General features: G+C 49.1%; 1 protein-coding gene across 5 annotated transcripts in view; it reads left to right on the top strand.

Moving 5' to 3' along the window:
• CUX2 (cut like homeobox 2) overlaps nt 1-18,478 on the top strand; it is a 229,700-nt gene that overhangs the window by 180,743 nt on the left and 30,479 nt on the right. For all 5 annotated transcript variants that reach the window (XM_066370929.1, XM_066370928.1, XM_066370927.1 and 2 more), the window contains exons 5-6: nt 13,927-14,061; nt 15,959-16,082. In XM_066370929.1, coding sequence (XP_066227026.1) covers nt 13,927-14,061; nt 15,959-16,082 — 259 coding nt within the window. The remainder of the gene's footprint in view (nt 1-13,926; nt 14,062-15,958; nt 16,083-18,478) is intronic.

Genomic DNA, 18,478 nt, shown 5'->3' with positions numbered 1-18,478 from the left:
CCTCAAAAGTTTCCTCTAGCATGGTGCAGCCAACTACAAAAATTTGATGTAGCGTGAAAGCCAAACCCAAAAGATCACGTATTATATGACTCCGTTTACATAAAACATGAGGACAAAGATGAACCTGTCAGAACTATTCACTGTGGCCAAAAGGGGGAAGCACACCAAATGTCCATCAATGAATGAAAACATAAATCCGACATGGTTCATCCGGTCAATGAAATATGATTCAGTCATGAAAAGGAATAGAGCACCAACACCTGCTACAATGTGGATACGTCTCCAAACATGATGTGAAATGAAAGAAGCCAGATCCAAAGGCCACATAGTCCATTTATCTAAAATGTCCACAATAGCCTGACCAGGCGGTGGCGCAGTGGATAGAGCATCAGACTGGGATGCAGAGGACCCGGGTTCAAAACCCCGAGGTTGCCAGCTTGAGTTCATCTGGTTTGAGCAAAAGCCCACCAGCTTGAACCCAAGGTCGCTGGCTCCAGCAAGGGGTTACTCGGTTTGCTGAAGGCCCGCGGTCAAGGCACATATGAGAAAGCAATCAATGAACAACTAAGGTGTTGCAACACGCAATGAAAAACTAACGATTGATGCTTCTCATCTCTCTCCGTTCCTGTCTGTCTGTCCCTGTCTATCCCTCTCTCTGACTCACTCTCTGTCTCTGTAAAAAATAAATAAATTAAAAAAAAAAAAAAAATTCTGTTTTAAAATGTCCACAATAGGCGAATCTATAGACACAGAAGTCAGGTTGGTGATTGCCAGGGGCTGTGAGGGAGGAAGAAATGGGGAGTGAGTGGCTAATGGGGACCAGGTTTCCTTCCAGGAGGATAGAGATGTTTTGGGACTAGAGAAAGGTGGTGGCTGCACAACAGCGTGAATATACTCAATGCCACTGAACGGTACATTTTCGAATGGTTACTTTTATGTTGTAAAATTTTCACCTCTCTTATAAAAAAAAACCATTAACCTGTGTTGTTAAGCGTACAGTGGTGACAGTTCTGGGAGGGACCTCCGGGGACTAGAGATGCTATTTCTTGATATATTTCTGTAAAAAGTTTGCCTTTTTAAAAATGGCCCATCCTTTGCCAACTTCTCACTTATTGACTCAGAAAAGGAAGCCAAGAAAGGTGCAGTGATTTGTCTAACAAGGGTGGGGCTTGGAAGAGACCCCGCTGTGCTGACCCCTCTCCCAGACAGCCTGCTCCCCTGTTCTTCCACGCAGCTGCGGGAATCAGTGCCGTGGGGGCTTCCCGGGGCCAAGGGTTTATGAAGAGGAGAATGAGATCCCACTCTAAGCCACGCCAGGGAGAAGGCAGAGTCATATATATTTGAAATAAAAGTTGTTTGTGGGATCTTTGCTCTTAGGGTGGGAAAGTTTTCTTGTTTTATCTGTCTCAGACAACTTTAGAAGGTAAATAGTGTCCTTCCATAATTCTTGTCCACACTGAACCTCAGAACGTCACCTTATTTGGAAAGAGGGTCCTTGCGGATGTAAACAGGGAAGGATCTCGAGATGAGATCATCCTGGATTTAGGGTGGGCTAGTGGCCACATCACCCCGATCTCCGCCTCTGCCTTCTTCCCATGGCCTTCTCTTCTCTTTGTCTCTGTGTCCCCAAATTGCCTCTATTCTCTAATGAGGATTTGGGGTCACTGGATTTAGGGCCCACCTAGAGAGTCCAGGATGATCTCATCTCAAGATCTTTTAATTACATTTGCCAAGACCCTTTTTCCAAAGAAGGTCATATTCACAAATTCTAGGGTTTAGGACATGGATGTGTTTTGAGGCCACCGTTCCACCTATTACAGAGGCATCTGCAGCCTTGATCCCCTCTACCCAGTCCTGTGCTCTGCTCTGATTCTGTATTCTCAGGAGGGCAGCATGGCCATGGGGGTTTTCTTTAGAAGAATGCTTTGGTGGGGAGCATGGCTGGAGCTAGATAGCACAGCCCCTCAGGCTCTGTATGCCTCCCCCGTCCTCTGCCTGTCAACCCTGGATGACATGGTCCTGTAGCATGAGGCTGAACCAGCCATGTGTCTGCGGCCCAGTTATTACCCTGAGGGCCACACCAGGCACGTATCCAAGAGGCCCTATTCCTTGCAGCCTTTTTTGTTTATGAGGTCTCAACCCTCATCAGTTACCCGGAAAATTTTTAGAAAAATGTATCGTCTTATTTCCCACTCTTTTCAACCATTCAAGAGCCATAGTCTCGGCAACAAATGACAGTGGAGGGTAACTCAGTACAGACTTCCAAGTTGCCTCCTAGGAGTCCTCACACCAGGCTCCTTCACTGGGCCCCATAGTACCTCACCTGTAGCACCAGGGTACAACACTGATACAGGCTTATGTTTCCAGGTTTAGGGCCAGACCTGGGTTGGAATCCTGCCTGTACCACTTACTCACTGGGTGACTGTGGATGAATTAATTCACCTCTCTGAGCTTCAGTCTCCCTCCTCTTCTATAAACTGGGACTAATATGAGAACCAGCCTCTTACGATTGCAGGAGGCTTCAGTGTGCGCATGGCACATAGTGGTACTTGCTAAGTGTCAGCTACTCTCATCATCAAACATGTATGTGTCTGACTTCCCTAGGAGAAGTAAAATGCTCCAAGCCTGGGACTAAGTCATTCTAAATCTGCATTTCCAGAACCCAGTACACAGTAGGCACCTAAGCTGTTCCGTGGATGAATCAGGAATATAACTCAGAAGCAGAAAAGGGTGGAAAGGTTATTTGAACAGAAGAGGTACTTTTCAACCAGAGCCCTCTGCTTGTCACGTGTCTACTTACTCAGCATTTATTGAGTGCCTGCTGCATACTGGGAATGAGACTGATGCAGACAAGGGCGCAGCCCTCAGGGAGCATGCATTCTGGTGGCAGCGGTGACCAGTTCATTGCCCAAATGATAACCAACCTGTTACAAACCCAGGGGAATGCCAAGGATTCTAGTGCTTGGGGGTGAGGTGGAGCTTACAGCCCCAGCTTGGGAAGGAGGCAGCATTTCTGGGGTTCACTGCGAGACCCTCATCTTTCCCGTGATAAGGCTGTTAACACAGCCACAGGGCCAGGACTACAGTGCTAGTCAGGGGCCTTGAGAGCTCCCAAGACAGGCTGGAACTTTCCAAAAGGTTCTTGTGCCCTCTCGCCCTCTCCCCAAAGGGTTGTTCCAAGCCTGGTGCTGACTCCACACGTCTGATTCCTCAACTCCCTCCCCAGAAATGGAGGGGCTGGGGAAACGTATGTCCCAGCTGTCACTGAGTTCGAGAATGAGGAGCCTTAACTGATGGAGACGTACCATATGAACAGCCCCTTCAGGGGCTCTAATTCATTCTGAGACATTTAAGAATAACAAAATGTTTTAATGATTTCTTGGGGGAATTAGGAAGACATATTTTTGTTCTCATTAAATTTTATCCTCAGACACAAGAACCAAATGTCAGATGTGTATTTGGTGCTCAGAGCTCCCTGGCTCACTGTCTACACACACACACACACACACACACACACACACACACACACACACACACAGCCCCAGCCCCCTCCATAAAAATAACACTCCTGGAGAATTTGCCAGGATGCACTCTCCTGTTTTTATATTTCTTGACAGGCACATTATTTGTCGAAATACTTCTCTCCCCACCCCTGAAGCCACACAAGTCCTGATTCAACATTTTTGTTTTGAATGACTGCTGCCAACACAAATCTTTGGCAGAGAATGTGATATAGCGTGATTGCTCAGCAAGTATTTTGATAAGTGTGCAGCCTGTATGCCTGTAATTACGAAAGAAAACCGTAAATCTTTTGGATATTGTTCACACAGATGTGGCGTGAAGTGAGAAAGAAAAGCAGTAAAACGTGTTAAAAGCATAATTAATGTCATTGTTGTGGAGGATGATTTGATTTAAACCTTTCTGACTTCTCTATCGGCGACGGCTGATTTCTTCATCGCGCTCATAGAGTCTCTCGGTGTGGACCCAAGCTTCAGAAAGCTTACGTGTTAACTAAGAGATTAGTTAAAAGCAAAAGGAAAGGGGAAAAAAATCAAAAAGTGCCAAGAGCAAGTAAGAAAGAGGGTAGGCTGAGGAATGTTGCTGACGGGATAAGATGAGAGAGGTGAGTGCCCCAAAATGTTTTTTTCTCCTTTACTTTGGTTTTTTAATACCCGGTGTGGGAGACAACAGCCCCTGAGAGGCCTTTCTCCCCCTGCTCCTTTCTGGAAGCAGAAGGCTGGTCAGCTTGGGCGCTTAAACTGCCATGGCAGTTCCAGCTGGCAGGACTGTCAGCTTGCTGTTTTTGAGCTGTGTGACCTTGGGGAGGAGCCTGAACCTCTCTGAGCTCTAGTTTCTGTGTATTTAGCAGAGGGGTAATAATAGATCCTACTCATATGTTGACCTGAGGATTTGATAACGCTGTGCATGAAAGCATTTGGAGGATTTAATAATCAGTAGCCCATTGTAAAGCTGACACGGGGTATAAGTCACAAACGTTTGCCGTTGATTTCACAGGCTTCTTGTTATTGTCAATTGTTAGCAGTTTAGCCAATAGAGGTACTCAGTCTGTGGATTAGGAAAATGCTTTATGATATTTAAGGCTTTTACATTGTTTTTCTCTCCAACTATAAAAGTCATGGATGCACACTGTCAAATGCAGAAAATACAGAAAAGTAGAAAGAACGAGAGAAAACTACCAAGCTGGAAAAAGAATATTTTGTTTTTCTTTTTGAACTCTTCCCCATGTACTTTTTCAAAACGGTCCTTCATTCTACGCGTACCGTTTTGCACCCGGCTTCCTTCCACCCAACACGAACATCCGGATATTCCCCTATGTCAGGCGTCCCCAAACTACGGCCCACGGGCCGCAATGTGGCCCCCTGAGGCCATTTATTCAGCCCCCACTGCACTTCTGGAAGGGGCACCTCTTTCATTGGTGGTCAGTGAGAGGACCACTGTATTTGGCAGCCCTCCAATGGTCTGAGGGACAGTAAACTGGCCTCCTGTGTAAAAAGTTTGAGGGACAGTGAACTGGCCCCCTGTGATTAAGAATCCCTAGTAACTTTGGTTCATTGTGTGTAACGCTCTCTGTGTGTCTGTGTTGTAATTTACCAAACCTCTCTCAACACTGGGCATTGAGAGTACTCAGGAACACACAGCTTAGTGGTGCTGTGCTGTAGTTCACAGGACAAGGAAGAAAACTTGGGAAGAAGAAAATATGGTAGCCATGTATTGACCGCAACTCAGGACCAGTGGTCAGAAAGAATACAGTTTTTTTTCTCTTTGATTCATCTTACACTTAATGTCTTTTTATTAGTCACACTTAATATCTTTTTATATGTTATGAACCACTCATATTTATTCCTTTGTGAATCATTAGTTCACATAGCCCTAGCCCAGGGACATCTCTGATTTATAGATGCTCTTCGTATATTAAAGATAGCAACCTTTGTCCTGGTAAGTGTGTTCATTTCTGTCTTCTCCCAGGTTTGCCTTCTGTTTCTTAACTTTGTTTACAATGTCTCTTGTATATGGTGCATAGTAGGCATTCCAAAAAAATGTTTGCAGGAAAGTAGGGAATTTTACTAAACCTTTGCTTTATAGCTTCTGGATCTCATGTCATACTTTTAAAGCCTCATCTCAGCTCAAGGTTACAGGTTTATTTAATACTCTCATGATCTTTTTAAAAATTTTAATCTTTGGACCATGTGAGATATATGTTCAAGTGGAAGTAGTGAGGGAAGTTAAGAATTGAGCTTTGCGCTTGTCCCAAATAACTAGTTCTGTCGCCATCTAGTGGATAAGCGCCTTCACAGATACAGGAAGTACGGATTTTAGTATAGTGAGACTGTCTCTGCCTGTCCTCATCTCCTTCCCGCCCTCCCCACACATCCCCACACATTCCATGGGTCGTTGGTACTGTAAGGGTTAGGGGAACACTGAAGGGTAACATAAAAGAAGATTAAACCAAAGCATCCAGTGTGCTGGTACCCAGAAGATGTTCAATAAACAGCCATTCCCCTTCAGAAAGGAGGATGGCCATTTCAGTTATGGCTCATCATCATCTTATTCTCTGAACACCTACTGTGTGCTCTGAGCCCTGTGGGCAACCATAGCACACAGCAAAGAAGGGGCTCCAAGGAGGGACAGCTGGAGGAGGAGTCATCTCAGAAAGGGCAGCCTTGGAACTAGGTTGCAAAGCATGAGCTGCCACCCTTCCAGGACTGTTTCCAGGGTGTTGCCTATGTGTTGGTCATTGTGCTGTGTCCCTTCCAGAAACAAGTTCACTGATGCCCACAGTTGCCTGGGAGGCAGGGAACTGTGCCATCTTGCGCCACTGTGGAGCTCAGGAAATGCGGGCTCAGAGAGGTCAAGCCACTTGTCCAAGGTCACACAGCAGAGAAGGAGTGGAGCCTGATATTAGACCCCTGGCTCCTAACCCAGAAGCAGGGTTAACTTAAAAATTGAATGGGTTTGGCCTGACCTGTGGTGGCACAGTGGATAAAGCATCGACCTGGAATGCTGAGGTCACCAGTTCAAAACCCTGGGGCTAGCCTGGTCAAAGCACATATGGGAGTTGATGCTTCCTGCTCCTCTCTCTCTCTCTCTCTCTCTCTCTCTCTCTCTCTCTCTCTTCCTCTCTGTCTTGTCTCTAAAATAAATATATAAAGTCTTACATTTAAAAAAAAAAGGCTTTAATTAAAAAAATTAAAAAAAAAAGATTTAAAGAAGCTAATTGTGATTGACTTAGGAATTAAAAAAAAAATTGAAAACCAGCTAAGGGTCTTTGCTGCCAGTGGGTGGAGAGGCCCTTTACTGACATGCAGGTGTGTTACCGAGAGGAGCAAGTTAGCCCTCACTAGCTAGGATCCTGGCCCGACTGGTGCTCCTGCCCAGGGCTGCAAAGCCTGAACTGCAGAATGGGTGATTTTGTTGCCAGGAAACAGAGCCACCGAGCTGCATGTCCAGGAGGAGCACCAGCAGAACGCGGGCTGAAGGGCCCCGCGACGGAGTGGGGCCATACCCTGTTCAGTCCGTTTGCTTCCCGTAACACACTTGACCTCTCTAAGCCATGGTTTCCCCACTTGCACAATAGGGACAATGATCTCACCTAATTGTAGGCTATCGGGTGGGCTCAGTGAGAATGCAGAGCACTTGGCATGGTGCCTGGCAGAGTAGCAGCCCCGTGCAGTTCATTCAACACCTGAGCGCAGTACTGAGCGAAGCAGATGCTGTTCCTGCCAGCACCTGAGACTTTCTGTGCAGCTCAGCTTCGTTTTTATTACAGTGGACGTGGGTTTCAGTCCTGGTTCTGTTGCTCCTTGGCTGGGTGACCTTGAGTACTGTCTCTACCTCTCTGAGCCTCTGGGTCCCCTGCTGGAAAAGCACACTTACCTCCTGGAGCCTCTGGGAGGATGAAACGAGGTGAAGAGTGTCAAGTCCTTAGCTGAGTGTCTGGCATATAATAAATGTTCAGTAAACGGTGGCTGTCATTGTTTTGTTGGTGTCATTATTACCATCACCACCCAGTGCCAAGAGGGAAGACCCTCTTCAGCCTCTCTGCCCATGCTTTTGCCAGGAGACCACCCCTTCCTGACAATGGAGGGAAGAACAGGTGAACAGACACACAGCTCACAGCTGTGTATAAGGAACCCACACCCTGTCTGCTATCAAAAACTTGATTAAAGAATCAAAGTTATTTTCATTGCCGCCGCCACCACCATCGATAGCCTGAGCCTCCCACCCACACAGAAACCTTAAGCCAGATGGGAGAAGGCTTCTGTCTTGAAGTATTTTGGAGGGGCACATGCATACTTCTGCATATATGTGTTTCTAAACAGCATCTCGGACAGCCTTTGTGATTCCAGCTTTTCTAAAAAAAAGCTCCGAATGCCGCTTTCCTTCAGATGGACACAGTGGGAGGAATGAGACAGCTTCTCCTCGATTTCTGACTCTCCCCCACCTCATAGACACTTTTCAAAAAGCACCAACAGCGTCAGCTAGTGGTAGAAGATGGAATAGTGGGGGTTGCTCCCATCTTGTCCAACAGTGCCTTTGGAAAGTCTGGAATAGTATTAAAATATTATCAATTTGTTGGCAGTATTCTCTAGGGGCTTAGATCCAATGTAACCAGAATGAATTAGTCATTTTATTAAGCAGTTTATGCATAAAGGGCAGGCTGATGGCTGTAAGACAAAGGCACTCTACTCTGCCTCCTGACAATGTCGCCCCTCCCTGCACGCCCTTCCGGACCTGCCACCTTGGGTGTTTCCTGTTTGATCTTCTGTGTCTGCCAACGTGCTCAGTTAATCCAAGAGATTTGCTGTAGTCAGACACTTCTGATTTGGGGTCCCCTGTTTTTGGCATTTTTATTAAGGCTGGATCTCAAATCATTTGATTCCTTCTGCCACTGCCCGTGTCTATCTATATAGTAACTGCCTGTATGTTGCAAGAGTGAAGTAGGGGGGGATTTAAGTCCCCCTCATGGCTCTGGGAAGCTGTGGGTCTCAGCTGATGGGTTTCTGGTGAAAGTGCTGAGCCCAGAGGATGGATAGAATAAACCTCAGACAGCCATGCAGCTCCGAGAAATCTTACCGAGGCCGACGGGGAACCCCAAAGCAGGATGTACTGATCTGCTCAGGCTACTGTAACAAAATACCCTAGACAGGGAGCAGGGGAGCAGAAACAACAGAATGTTTCTCACAGCTCTGGAGGCTGGAAGTCAGGACCCAGGTACCAGCAGGGTTGGTTTCCAGTGAGAGCTCTCTTCTTGGCTTGCAGGTGGCTGCCTTCTGGCTGTGTCCTCACATGGCCTTTCCTCTGTACAGAAAATGAGTGAGCTCTGGAGACCTTTCCTATTCTAAAAGGACACCAGTCCTATCAGATTAGGACCTCACCCTTATGATCTTGTTTAGCCCTAATTATGTCCTTAAAGACCTCATCTCCAAACACAGTCACATCGGGGGTTAGGGATTCGACTTATGGATTTGGGACTACACAATTCAGTCCATGATACAGGGGTTGCCCGTTCCAGCATTGGCAGGAGTGACCCTGCTGCCCCCGCCATGCTCAGTCGTTGGCTGTGAGCCGCCTAGATGAGTGTGGCCTTCAGGTGACTGCTGCAGTAGATGCAAAGGTGCAGCACCTGGGGACAGACGGTCACCACCTCCTCGCAGGAGGTTCTCTCTTGAAGGAACAGCTGGGTGGCATGCCCCACTGCTGCTACATGTAATAATAATAAGAACAAGGACAACACCCTCTCAGCTGGCCAGTGCCGGGCCCTGTCAGGGGGCCTCAGCGTGCTCCCAGAACCCTTGCACATTCCTGTGCAGTAGATCCTCTTGTTATCCAAATGTTACTGATGGGGAAACTGAGGCTCAGGGAGCCTACGTAACTTTCCCCAAAGGTATGCTAGCCAGGCCCCCAACCCTTTTATCTGAGGGTGGCTTTGGGAATTTGGAGGAGTCACAATGTTTGCACCTTCTGTGTCAAGTTCAGCTGTGAAGGCATTTAATGATCACCCTCCTTGAGCGTCTCAGCTCTAGGAAATAGGCCCAGGGCCAAAGCGCTCACTCCAGCAGGACTGCACCCCTGGCTGATGCCGTCCAATGTTGATTGTGTGCCTGGGGTATGCTTGTCATAAAAATTTAAGCCCAGCCTGACCTGTGGTGGCGCAGTGGATAAAGGGTCGACCTGGAAATGCTGAGGTTGCCGGTTCGAAACCCTGGGCTTGCCTGGTCAAGGCACATATGGGAGTTGGTGTTTCCAGTTCCTCCCCACCTTCTCTCTCTGTCTCTCTCTCTCCTCTCTAAAATGAATAAATTAAATAAATAAATAAATAAATTTAAGCCCAGAGCCCAGAGAGGCCGGGTGCTTGGCCCAAGGTAGCACAACAAGCCAGCGGCAAGGCCAAGGACAGAGCCCTTAGTCTCATGCTACTGGCCTAATAGTAAGAAATCCTCCATGTCCTACCTCAAGGCAGCTTGGCCCACGGCAAAGAGTTACCTGGGTTCAAATTTCATCTCTGCCACATCTGAGCTCAGTAACCTTGGGCACATGGCATCTCCTCTCTGGGCCTTCATCTCCTTGTCTGGAAAGTGGAGATGCCAGCCTCTCCCTCACCGGACTTTACCTTCACACACTCCATGTCTCAGTTTCCCCATCCATGAAATAGGAACACAACAATACCTACCTCACAGTGCTGTGGTAAAGATTGAATGAATTCTGAAATGTTTAAAGTTCATCATGGCCTGACTTTGGCTGAGTCATCTGAGCTGCTCCCCCCATTCTCTCCCTCAAACTGGGGAGACAGGAGGCAACATAGTATGGGAAGAAGAGGCCCAAGGGCCATCTCAGCCCTGCTACCAACATGTACCCCATATGTCCACTGGGGTGAGGGGTGTTGAACAAATTAACCCGATAGGCCCCTCCCCAGTGTGACTTTCTAAGCTGGAGTCTTTGGGTCCCAGAGTGGCGTTCAAAGCAGGATTGTGGAATTCTGGATCTCCTGGGGACTGATGAGAATACATGAGGCTATCCCCTGCCTGAGATTTTGTGGGGGTCCCCATGCAGACACCTGACCCCCAGAACACCAGTAGTCCTCCTCTCAGTAGTCAACTTTTAATAGCCCTACTATGCATTTAGCACTACACAAATCTCTAGACACCAGTCCTAACGACCACAGTCTACATGTGCGACCCCATTTTACAGGTGAGAAAGTGGAGGTTCTGAGTCGTTAACTGTCCAGAGGTTTTTAAATCATAATGCTTCCCTCTCTCAGTTTTCTATAAAATCTTCCAATAATAGTTTTTAAGCAGTTATTTTTTTTCTCACTTTATAAGTGGGGAAACCGAGGCTCAAAGCCCCAAGGGATTTGGACCCAGAACTGGACTTTGGACTCTGTGTAGCAGCAAATGAAGGGGAAAGACGGAGCTGGAGCCACTGGGCCTGTACTGTCTGCCTAGCCCCACTCCCGCAGCCCCCCAGGGCCCACTTGAGGTCAGCTTCCCTGGGACAGCGTGCGCAGGGCAGCACCAAGCGACCTGCAGGGCCTCCATGCAGAACGAAACGTAGATCCCTGACCCTGAGAGTGGGGTCAGCGACATCCTTTCTCACCCAAGCGTAGTCTTCCTGGCTTGGGCTCACAGTCTGCTAGCATTCGAGCCACAAGCTGGACCTTCTCCACCTCCTTGGGACCGGAGCAGCCCCCTCCCGTGTTTATCTAACTCTTCTGACCCTGACAAGTGCCCTTCGCCTTCTTCTCCCTTTCTCAAAAATCAGGACAAAATAGGAAGCATTTCCTTGAACTTATTAAAAAACCCAGACTTGTAAATTAATTTGTCTGTGTTGTACAAAGGCAGTGCAGATGAACTCATTAGCATGCACACAACAAATAATTATAGATGAATTTTTAGCTGGCCTGCCTAATGCACTCGCTGGGTTAATTATGTCAATGTATAATTACATCAGCCCGGGGAGACATAATGGCATACCCCGCTGAGCAGGCCCTGCCTAATGACAGGCATGGGGGGAGGGCTGGCAGAGGAAACGGCTGCGCACCTGCCGCCTTGGCCCAAACTCCATTGTCCAAGCTCCCACCACCTAGACAAACAGGCAGGAGGAGAGGGACCTTGTTCCAGCCAGACCTGAAGGCCCATGTATAGGCACTACCCCATTTCTTCTGTCAGCAAATTTTTTTTTTCATTTTTCCGAAGCTGGAAACGGGGAGGCAGTCAGACTCCCGCATGCACCCAACCGGGATCCACCCGGCATGCCCACCAGGGGGCGATGCTCTGCCCATCTGGGGCGTTGTTCTGTCGCATCGAGAGCCATCCTAGCGCCTGAGGCAGAGGCCACAGAGCCATCCTCAGCACCCGGGCCATCTTTGCTCCAATGGAGCCTCGGCTGCGGGAGGAGAAGAGAGAGACAGAGAGGAAGGAGAGGGGGAGGGGTGGAGAAGCAGATGGGCGCTTCTCCTGTGTGCCCTGGCCAGGAATCAAACCCGGGACTCCTGCACGCCAGGCCGATGCTCTACCACTGAGCCAACTGGCCAGGGCCAGCAAATATTTATTGAGTCAGACTGTGTGTCCATCCACAAAGGGTCCAGGGAGGGAGCAAACACAGATGCGGTCGGTCCTAACCTGTCTTGTGGCAGCGTTTCGGTCTAGTGTGTGTTAGTGAGGTGGACTTGCAAATTCATGAAAATTATAAGTACAGTAAAAGCTGTGAAGGAAAGGTATCAGTAGCTGGGAGTGCTCATCTCAGAGGACTGACTGGTCAAGGGAGGCTTCCTGGAAGAAATGACCTTTGAGGTGCAAAGATGAGTAAGCCTGTAGGGAGTCTCTGGGATGGGAAGGTGCGTGAGGGACTGAGGGAAGACAGTCAGTGTGACTGGAGCTCAGAAAGGCAGAAATAGCAAGGACTGCTGTTTGTTCTGAGCTGACCAAGCGTTCAGCTCCGTGTTGTGGTCTTTGTACGGATCCTCATCACGACCCCATGAGGTGGGTACATTTATGGTAAGGCACAGAGAATTAGAGTCTTTTGCCAAGGTCACACAGCGATCCCGAGCAGCATGCATGGACTAGACCAGGCAAGACCCAGGGATCTGTCTCTAGGGTCCATGCTCCTAACCCTTTTGCCCCTCAGCAGAGAGCAGTGGCCAAGCAGATGCTGGCAGGAGATGCTGGTGGAAGGACCAGGAAGAGTGAGCGCTCTGGTGCTTTTAAAAGGACTGTGGGCCAGAGCCACGCACCTTGATCAGGAGTGAGGAGGCCCTAGTTGCCCTGGGCCCCTATGAACACTTACCCGCAGCTGCTGGGGTTGAAATATCCACATTACTGGGATAGGAAAGCCTTTGAGACATCAGAAAAAGAGACCCAGACTCAAACCTCACCTCCACTCTTCAGCAAGTTACCTGGCTTCTCTGTGCCTCAGTTTCCTCACCTGTGAAAGTGAGTTGGGTCCAAGCCAGCCTCCAGAGGATGCTGGGTGCATAATGGAACCTGTTACCCTGGACAGGCTTTGTAACCTGGCAGGTGCCACACCAACCTCTGCCATTATCCAGCTGTTCTTAGTACCTGCCCAAGCGGGGAATTGGGCAAAGTCCCCTGGAAGAAGGGGTGCTGGATTCTAGATCTGAAGAAAGGAAGTGCTTGCTAGGTGACAGTCGGCAAGGGAGCATTCCTCACACTTTAGCTCTTGGGAAATAGGAAGGCATCTAAGATGCAGCTGTGCACTTCCAGAAAAGCCATTATTTAATCAACCTGTGTGTTAAAAATGAGGGTATGTTAGTCCAGGTCCTAAGAAGCACCCTAAGGAGTCTATGTGCAAGGATGCTATGAGGAAACGCAGGGAAAGAAAAATAGAGAGGGAGCCAGGAGAACTGGGTGGAAGAATCCAGGCCAGAGACAGCCTAAGGAAGCCCTAGGAGAGGCCTTGGGAGAGTCCTGTGCCCTCAGAGCAGTCCACGTCCCCAGGAGCATGTCTGTTGTTCTCTTCGCTGCCTACAAGCCTTGTCTAGAAAGGCCTCTGGGAAGGCCAGCCTCAAACTGATTAATTTCAGAGCAGGGTCCTTGCTCAGTGACATTCCTTGTGGTTGGAGGCATGCAAGACACAGTCTCATGGCCACCACAGATGGCACCATAGAATTTGGAAAATGCAATTACGGTGACGGTTATTATTGTTATTACTGTTCCCAGCTGTGCAGGACACCCGCCACCATTGGGACAGCACACGGTCCCCTGAGCTGGTGCCTGGAAAAGGCTGCTCCCTCATAAAGCAGCAAGACCACACTGCTCCCCTACACCATCAGAGCGACAGGCAGCTCTTATGGATTGTCCGCCCAACCCAGCTCCCCTTGGAGGGACCTGCCAGGCCCCACAGCCTTAGCCTGGGCATCCCTCAAGCCCCAGTTCTCTCTCTCTGCAGACCCTGTGCCTGTATTTGAGACGACACGCAGCCTAGACGACAGACTGCAGCCCCCCAGCTTTGACACCAGCAGGCAGCCACCACGAAACCTCCACAGTTCGTGGAAGAGGCACCCCGAGCTCCTCAGCCCTAAAGGTACTGATAAGGCCTTCACTGGACATCCATCATAAACAACTAATCTGTGGGTCTTCGGCAGCCAAACCTTACCATGGGGTGGGAAGGAGGGTGTGCAGGGAACTCAACTTGATCATTTTAGATACAGGAGGTACACTTCTGCTGAAATCCCAGAGGCTTGATCTGTTTGAAGGGGATGCTCTATAGCAGGGGTAGTCAACCTTTTCATACCTACCACCCACTTTTGTATCTCTGTTAGTAGTAAAATTTTCTAACCACCCACCGGTTCCACAGTAATGGTGATTTATAAAGTAGGGAAGTAACTTTATAAAATTTATAAAGCAGAGTTACAGCAAGTTAAAGCATATAATAATAATTACTTACCAAGTACTTTATGTCAGATTTTCGGTAAGTTTGGCAGAATAAATCTTTATAAAACAACTTACTATAGTTAAATCTATCTTTTTATTTATACTTTGGTTGCTCCGCTACCGCCCACCATGAAAGCTGGAACGCCCACTAGTGGGTGGTAGGTTGACTACCACTGCTCTATAGGATTTCAGGTGGTAAGAAAGAGGGGAAGGGTCCAGTGTAGGGATCACTGTCTAAGGAACAAATGAGTAGGATTCATCTCAGCTCTGCAAGATAACCATTTCTTCTGTAGAGGGCCAGAGAATAAATATTTCAGGACGGGTGGTTGCCAGGGTGACTGTTTAATAGGCACTGGTTTCCTTTTGAGGTGATGACAATGTTTTGGAATTAGTGGTACTGATTGTACAATATCATAGCTATATTAAATGTCACTGAACTGTACACTTTAGAAATGGTGAATTTTATGTTATGTACCGTATTTCCCCATGTATAAGACGCACCATTTTATGAAAACTGGAATCTAAAAACTGGGTGCGTATTATACAGTGGTTGTAGTTTTTTTGTTTGTTTGTTTTTTCCTGAAGCTGGAAACGGGGAGAGACAGTCAGACAGACTCCCGCATGCGCCCGACCGGGATCCACCCGGCACGCCCACCAGGGGCGAGGCTCTGCCCACCAGGGGGCGATGCTCTGCCCCTCCGGGGCGTCGCTCTGCCGCAACCAGAGCCACTCTAGCGCCTGGGGCAGAGGCCAAGGAGCCATCCCCAGCGCCCGGGCCATCTTTGCTCCAATGGAGCCTCGGCTGCGGGAGGGGAAGAGAGAGACAGAGAGGAAGGGGGGGGGGTGGAGAAGCAAATGGGCGCTTCTCCTATGTGCCCCAGCCGGGAATAGAGCCCGGGTCCCCCCCACGCTAGGCGGACGCTCTACCACTGAGCCAACCGGCCAGGGCCGGTTGTAGATATTTTACTTGCATTTCCCGCTTTTTCGCGCTTGTTTGTGTGCTCATTGTTGAAGACAGTGATTCATCATCAGACACAGATGAGGACAAGCTAATGGATGGGAATTCTGACAGTGATGAGGAGTTGTATAAATTTTTTGATGACTAAAACTTGAGTTCAATAACTTTATGTAATACATTTTTTTTTTCAAATTTCAGACCGCAAAATTAGGGTGCGTCTTATACATGGGAGAACCTTATACATGGGGAAATACGGTATATTTTACCAAGACTTTAAAGAAAAATAAGAAGGCCTAAGAGGCAGGGACAGGTCTGAGAGGGCAAAGGGCTTTGCCCTCTGGGCGCGCTGTGCGAGGCTGGCAGGAAGGGAACTTGACTTTCTCGCACACGTGCACGCGCATGCGCACTCACAGCTACCGCCCAGTGGCCCCGGTGACAGCAGGTCTCGGCAGCTGCGCTCTCCCCGGCACTGGGTTCGGGAAATGGATTCTTCTCGCAGCACTTTTGATCAATCTTATTTGCAGACAGTAGCCCTGGCTGTCACACCGCTCCAAACAATGGGTGTTTCTCCATCTTTTTCTTCCTCCAGAGCAGAGAGAGGGGACGTCCCCCACTGGACCCACGCTGACCGAGGGGAGCCGCCTCCCAGGCATTCCCAACAAAGCCCTCCTGACAGAAGCTTTGCTGCAGAGAAATGAAACGGAGAAGCAGAAGTGAGTGGGGAGGGCAGGAAGGTCACCCCTGCCCGGGATAGCTGGGGAATCCAGATGCAGGCAGGAGACGGAGACACGGCCTGGGTTCGAGCTCCAGCTCAGCGGCCCGAGGCAGGTCACATCATCTCCCTGAGCTTCCGTTTCCCCATCTGGAAAACAGGGCTAATGGCAGTGTCAAGTGCTCCAGAGAAACAGAGCCGGTGGGTTTTGTTTTTTTGTTTGTTTGGTGTTTTTTTTTTTTGTATTTTTCTGAAGCTGGAAACAGGGAGAGACAGACTCCCGCATGCGCCCGACTGGGACCCACCCAGCACGCCCACCAGGGGGCGACGCTCTACCCACCAGGGGGCGATGCCCTGCCTGTCCGGGGGCGTCGCCCTGTTGCAACCAGAGCCACTCTAGTGCCTGGGGCAGAGGCCAAGGAGCCATCCCCACCGCCCGGGCCATCCCTGCTCCAATGGAGCCTCGCTGCGGGAGGGGAAGAGAGAGACAGAGAGGAAGGAGAGGGGGAGGGGTGGAGAAGCAGATGGGCGCCTCTCCTGTGTGCCCTGGCCGGGAATCGAACCCGGGACTTTGGCACACCAGGCCGACGCTCTACCACTGGGCCAACCAGCCAGGGCCTAGCTGGTGGGATTTTTTAAAAGTACTTAAAGGGCCAGGGCCTAGCCAGTGGGATTTTTTAAAAGTACTTAAGGGGCCCTGGCCGGTTGGCTCAGTGGTAGAGCGTCGGCCTGGCGTGCAGAAGTCCTGGGTTCAATTCCCGGCCAGGGCACACAGGAGAGGCGCCCATCTGCTTCTCCACCCCTCCCCCTCTCCTTCCTCTCTGTCTCTCTCTTCCCCTCCCGCAGCGAGGCTCCATTGGAGCAGGGATGGCTCCTTGGCCTCTGCCCCAGGCGCTACAGCAGAGCCAGAGCATCGCCCCCTGGTGGGCATACCGGGTGGATCCCTGTCGGGCGCATGCGGGAGTCTGTCTGACTGCCACCCCGTTTCCAGCTTCGGAAAAATAAAAAAAAATAAAAAATAAAATACATAAGGGACGTATTTGAAGGACTTAAATCACACAGCTGGGGCTGGCAAGTCCACATTGGTCGATCTGGCCAGCAGGCTGGACTGTCAGGCAGCAGTCAGTGTTGCAGTCTTGAGGCTGTACTTCCTCAGTTTTGTTCAGACCGTCAACTGATTCGATTTGGCCCGGCCACATTATTGAGAACATCTTCCTTTACTAATGTTGACTGATTGTAGATGTTAACAACATCTACAAAATACTTCACAGCAACACCTAAACTAGTGTGTGACTGGACAAGTGGGTACTACAGCCTCACCATGAGAACACATAACTCTGACCATCACAGGTGGTATCAAGTCTTTGTCTGGTGTGGGAATGAACTGAGGCGACGACTGCACATGCTCAGCATGGCACTCACACAGAGGGGTGTGTGTCAGAATGGTTGCCTTTACAGTTGGTGCCATGGCAATAGTATCTGGATTCTGGGGGCATTTCTAGGACAGTTTTGTGATACATTTATCCTTTCATTTATTCATTTCACACATTTATGTAGCCACCTACTATGTGCCAGCCACTGTTGTAGAGACACAGCAATAAATAAAATGTGCAAAACTCCATGCTCCATTTACGTTCTAGGGAGGAAGACACAAATAAATAAGACAAAATGAAGTGACATGCATTAGATCAGTATCCCCCAACCTTTTTTGGGCCACGGACCGGTTTAATGTCAGAAAATATTTTCACAGACCATCCTTTAGGGTGGGATGGATAAATGTATCACGTGACCGAGACAAGTGTCAAGAGTGAGTCTTAGACGGATGTAACAGAAGGAATCTGGTCATTTAAAAAAAATAAAACATCATTCATACTTAAATATAAATAAAACGGAAATAATGTAAGTTATTTATTCTTTCTCTGCGGACCAGTACCAAATGGCCCACGGACTGGTACTGGTCCACAGCCCAGGGATTGGGGACCACTGCATTAGATGATGATCAGGGTTGTGAGGAACAATAAAGCAGGGAAGGGGGAGGAGGAGATGGAGGGCTGCCATTTTAAATAGAATTGGGGGAGGCCTCACTGGGAAGGTGAGCAAAGCCTGACTGAGGCAAAGGAGTGAGCCTTGCAGATATACAGGGGATGGGTGCTCTGGGGGAGCTCCTCCCCCAGAGTCTCTGAACCTGATGATGTGAGGCCCTGGCTTTGCCTACACCCTCCACCAGTCCAGGTAGGGCCTCTCTTTCTATGATGAGATGCTCACATTGCACCCATGCTAGGCCCCGATGGGCTTTATGGGCATCCCAAACTTCTGCCAAAGAGGGAAAAATGCCTCCCAGAACAGTGATAGTAATGATTTGAGGAAACACTGGGTGCCAGGTGACATGCTGAGCAT

Source organism: Saccopteryx leptura, chromosome 2 (assembly GCF_036850995.1).
Source record: "Saccopteryx leptura isolate mSacLep1 chromosome 2, mSacLep1_pri_phased_curated, whole genome shotgun sequence".
In the NCBI taxonomy this organism is placed as follows: Eukaryota; Metazoa; Chordata; class Mammalia; order Chiroptera; family Emballonuridae; genus Saccopteryx; species Saccopteryx leptura.
This window is presented reverse-complemented; position numbering and strand designations above follow the sequence as displayed.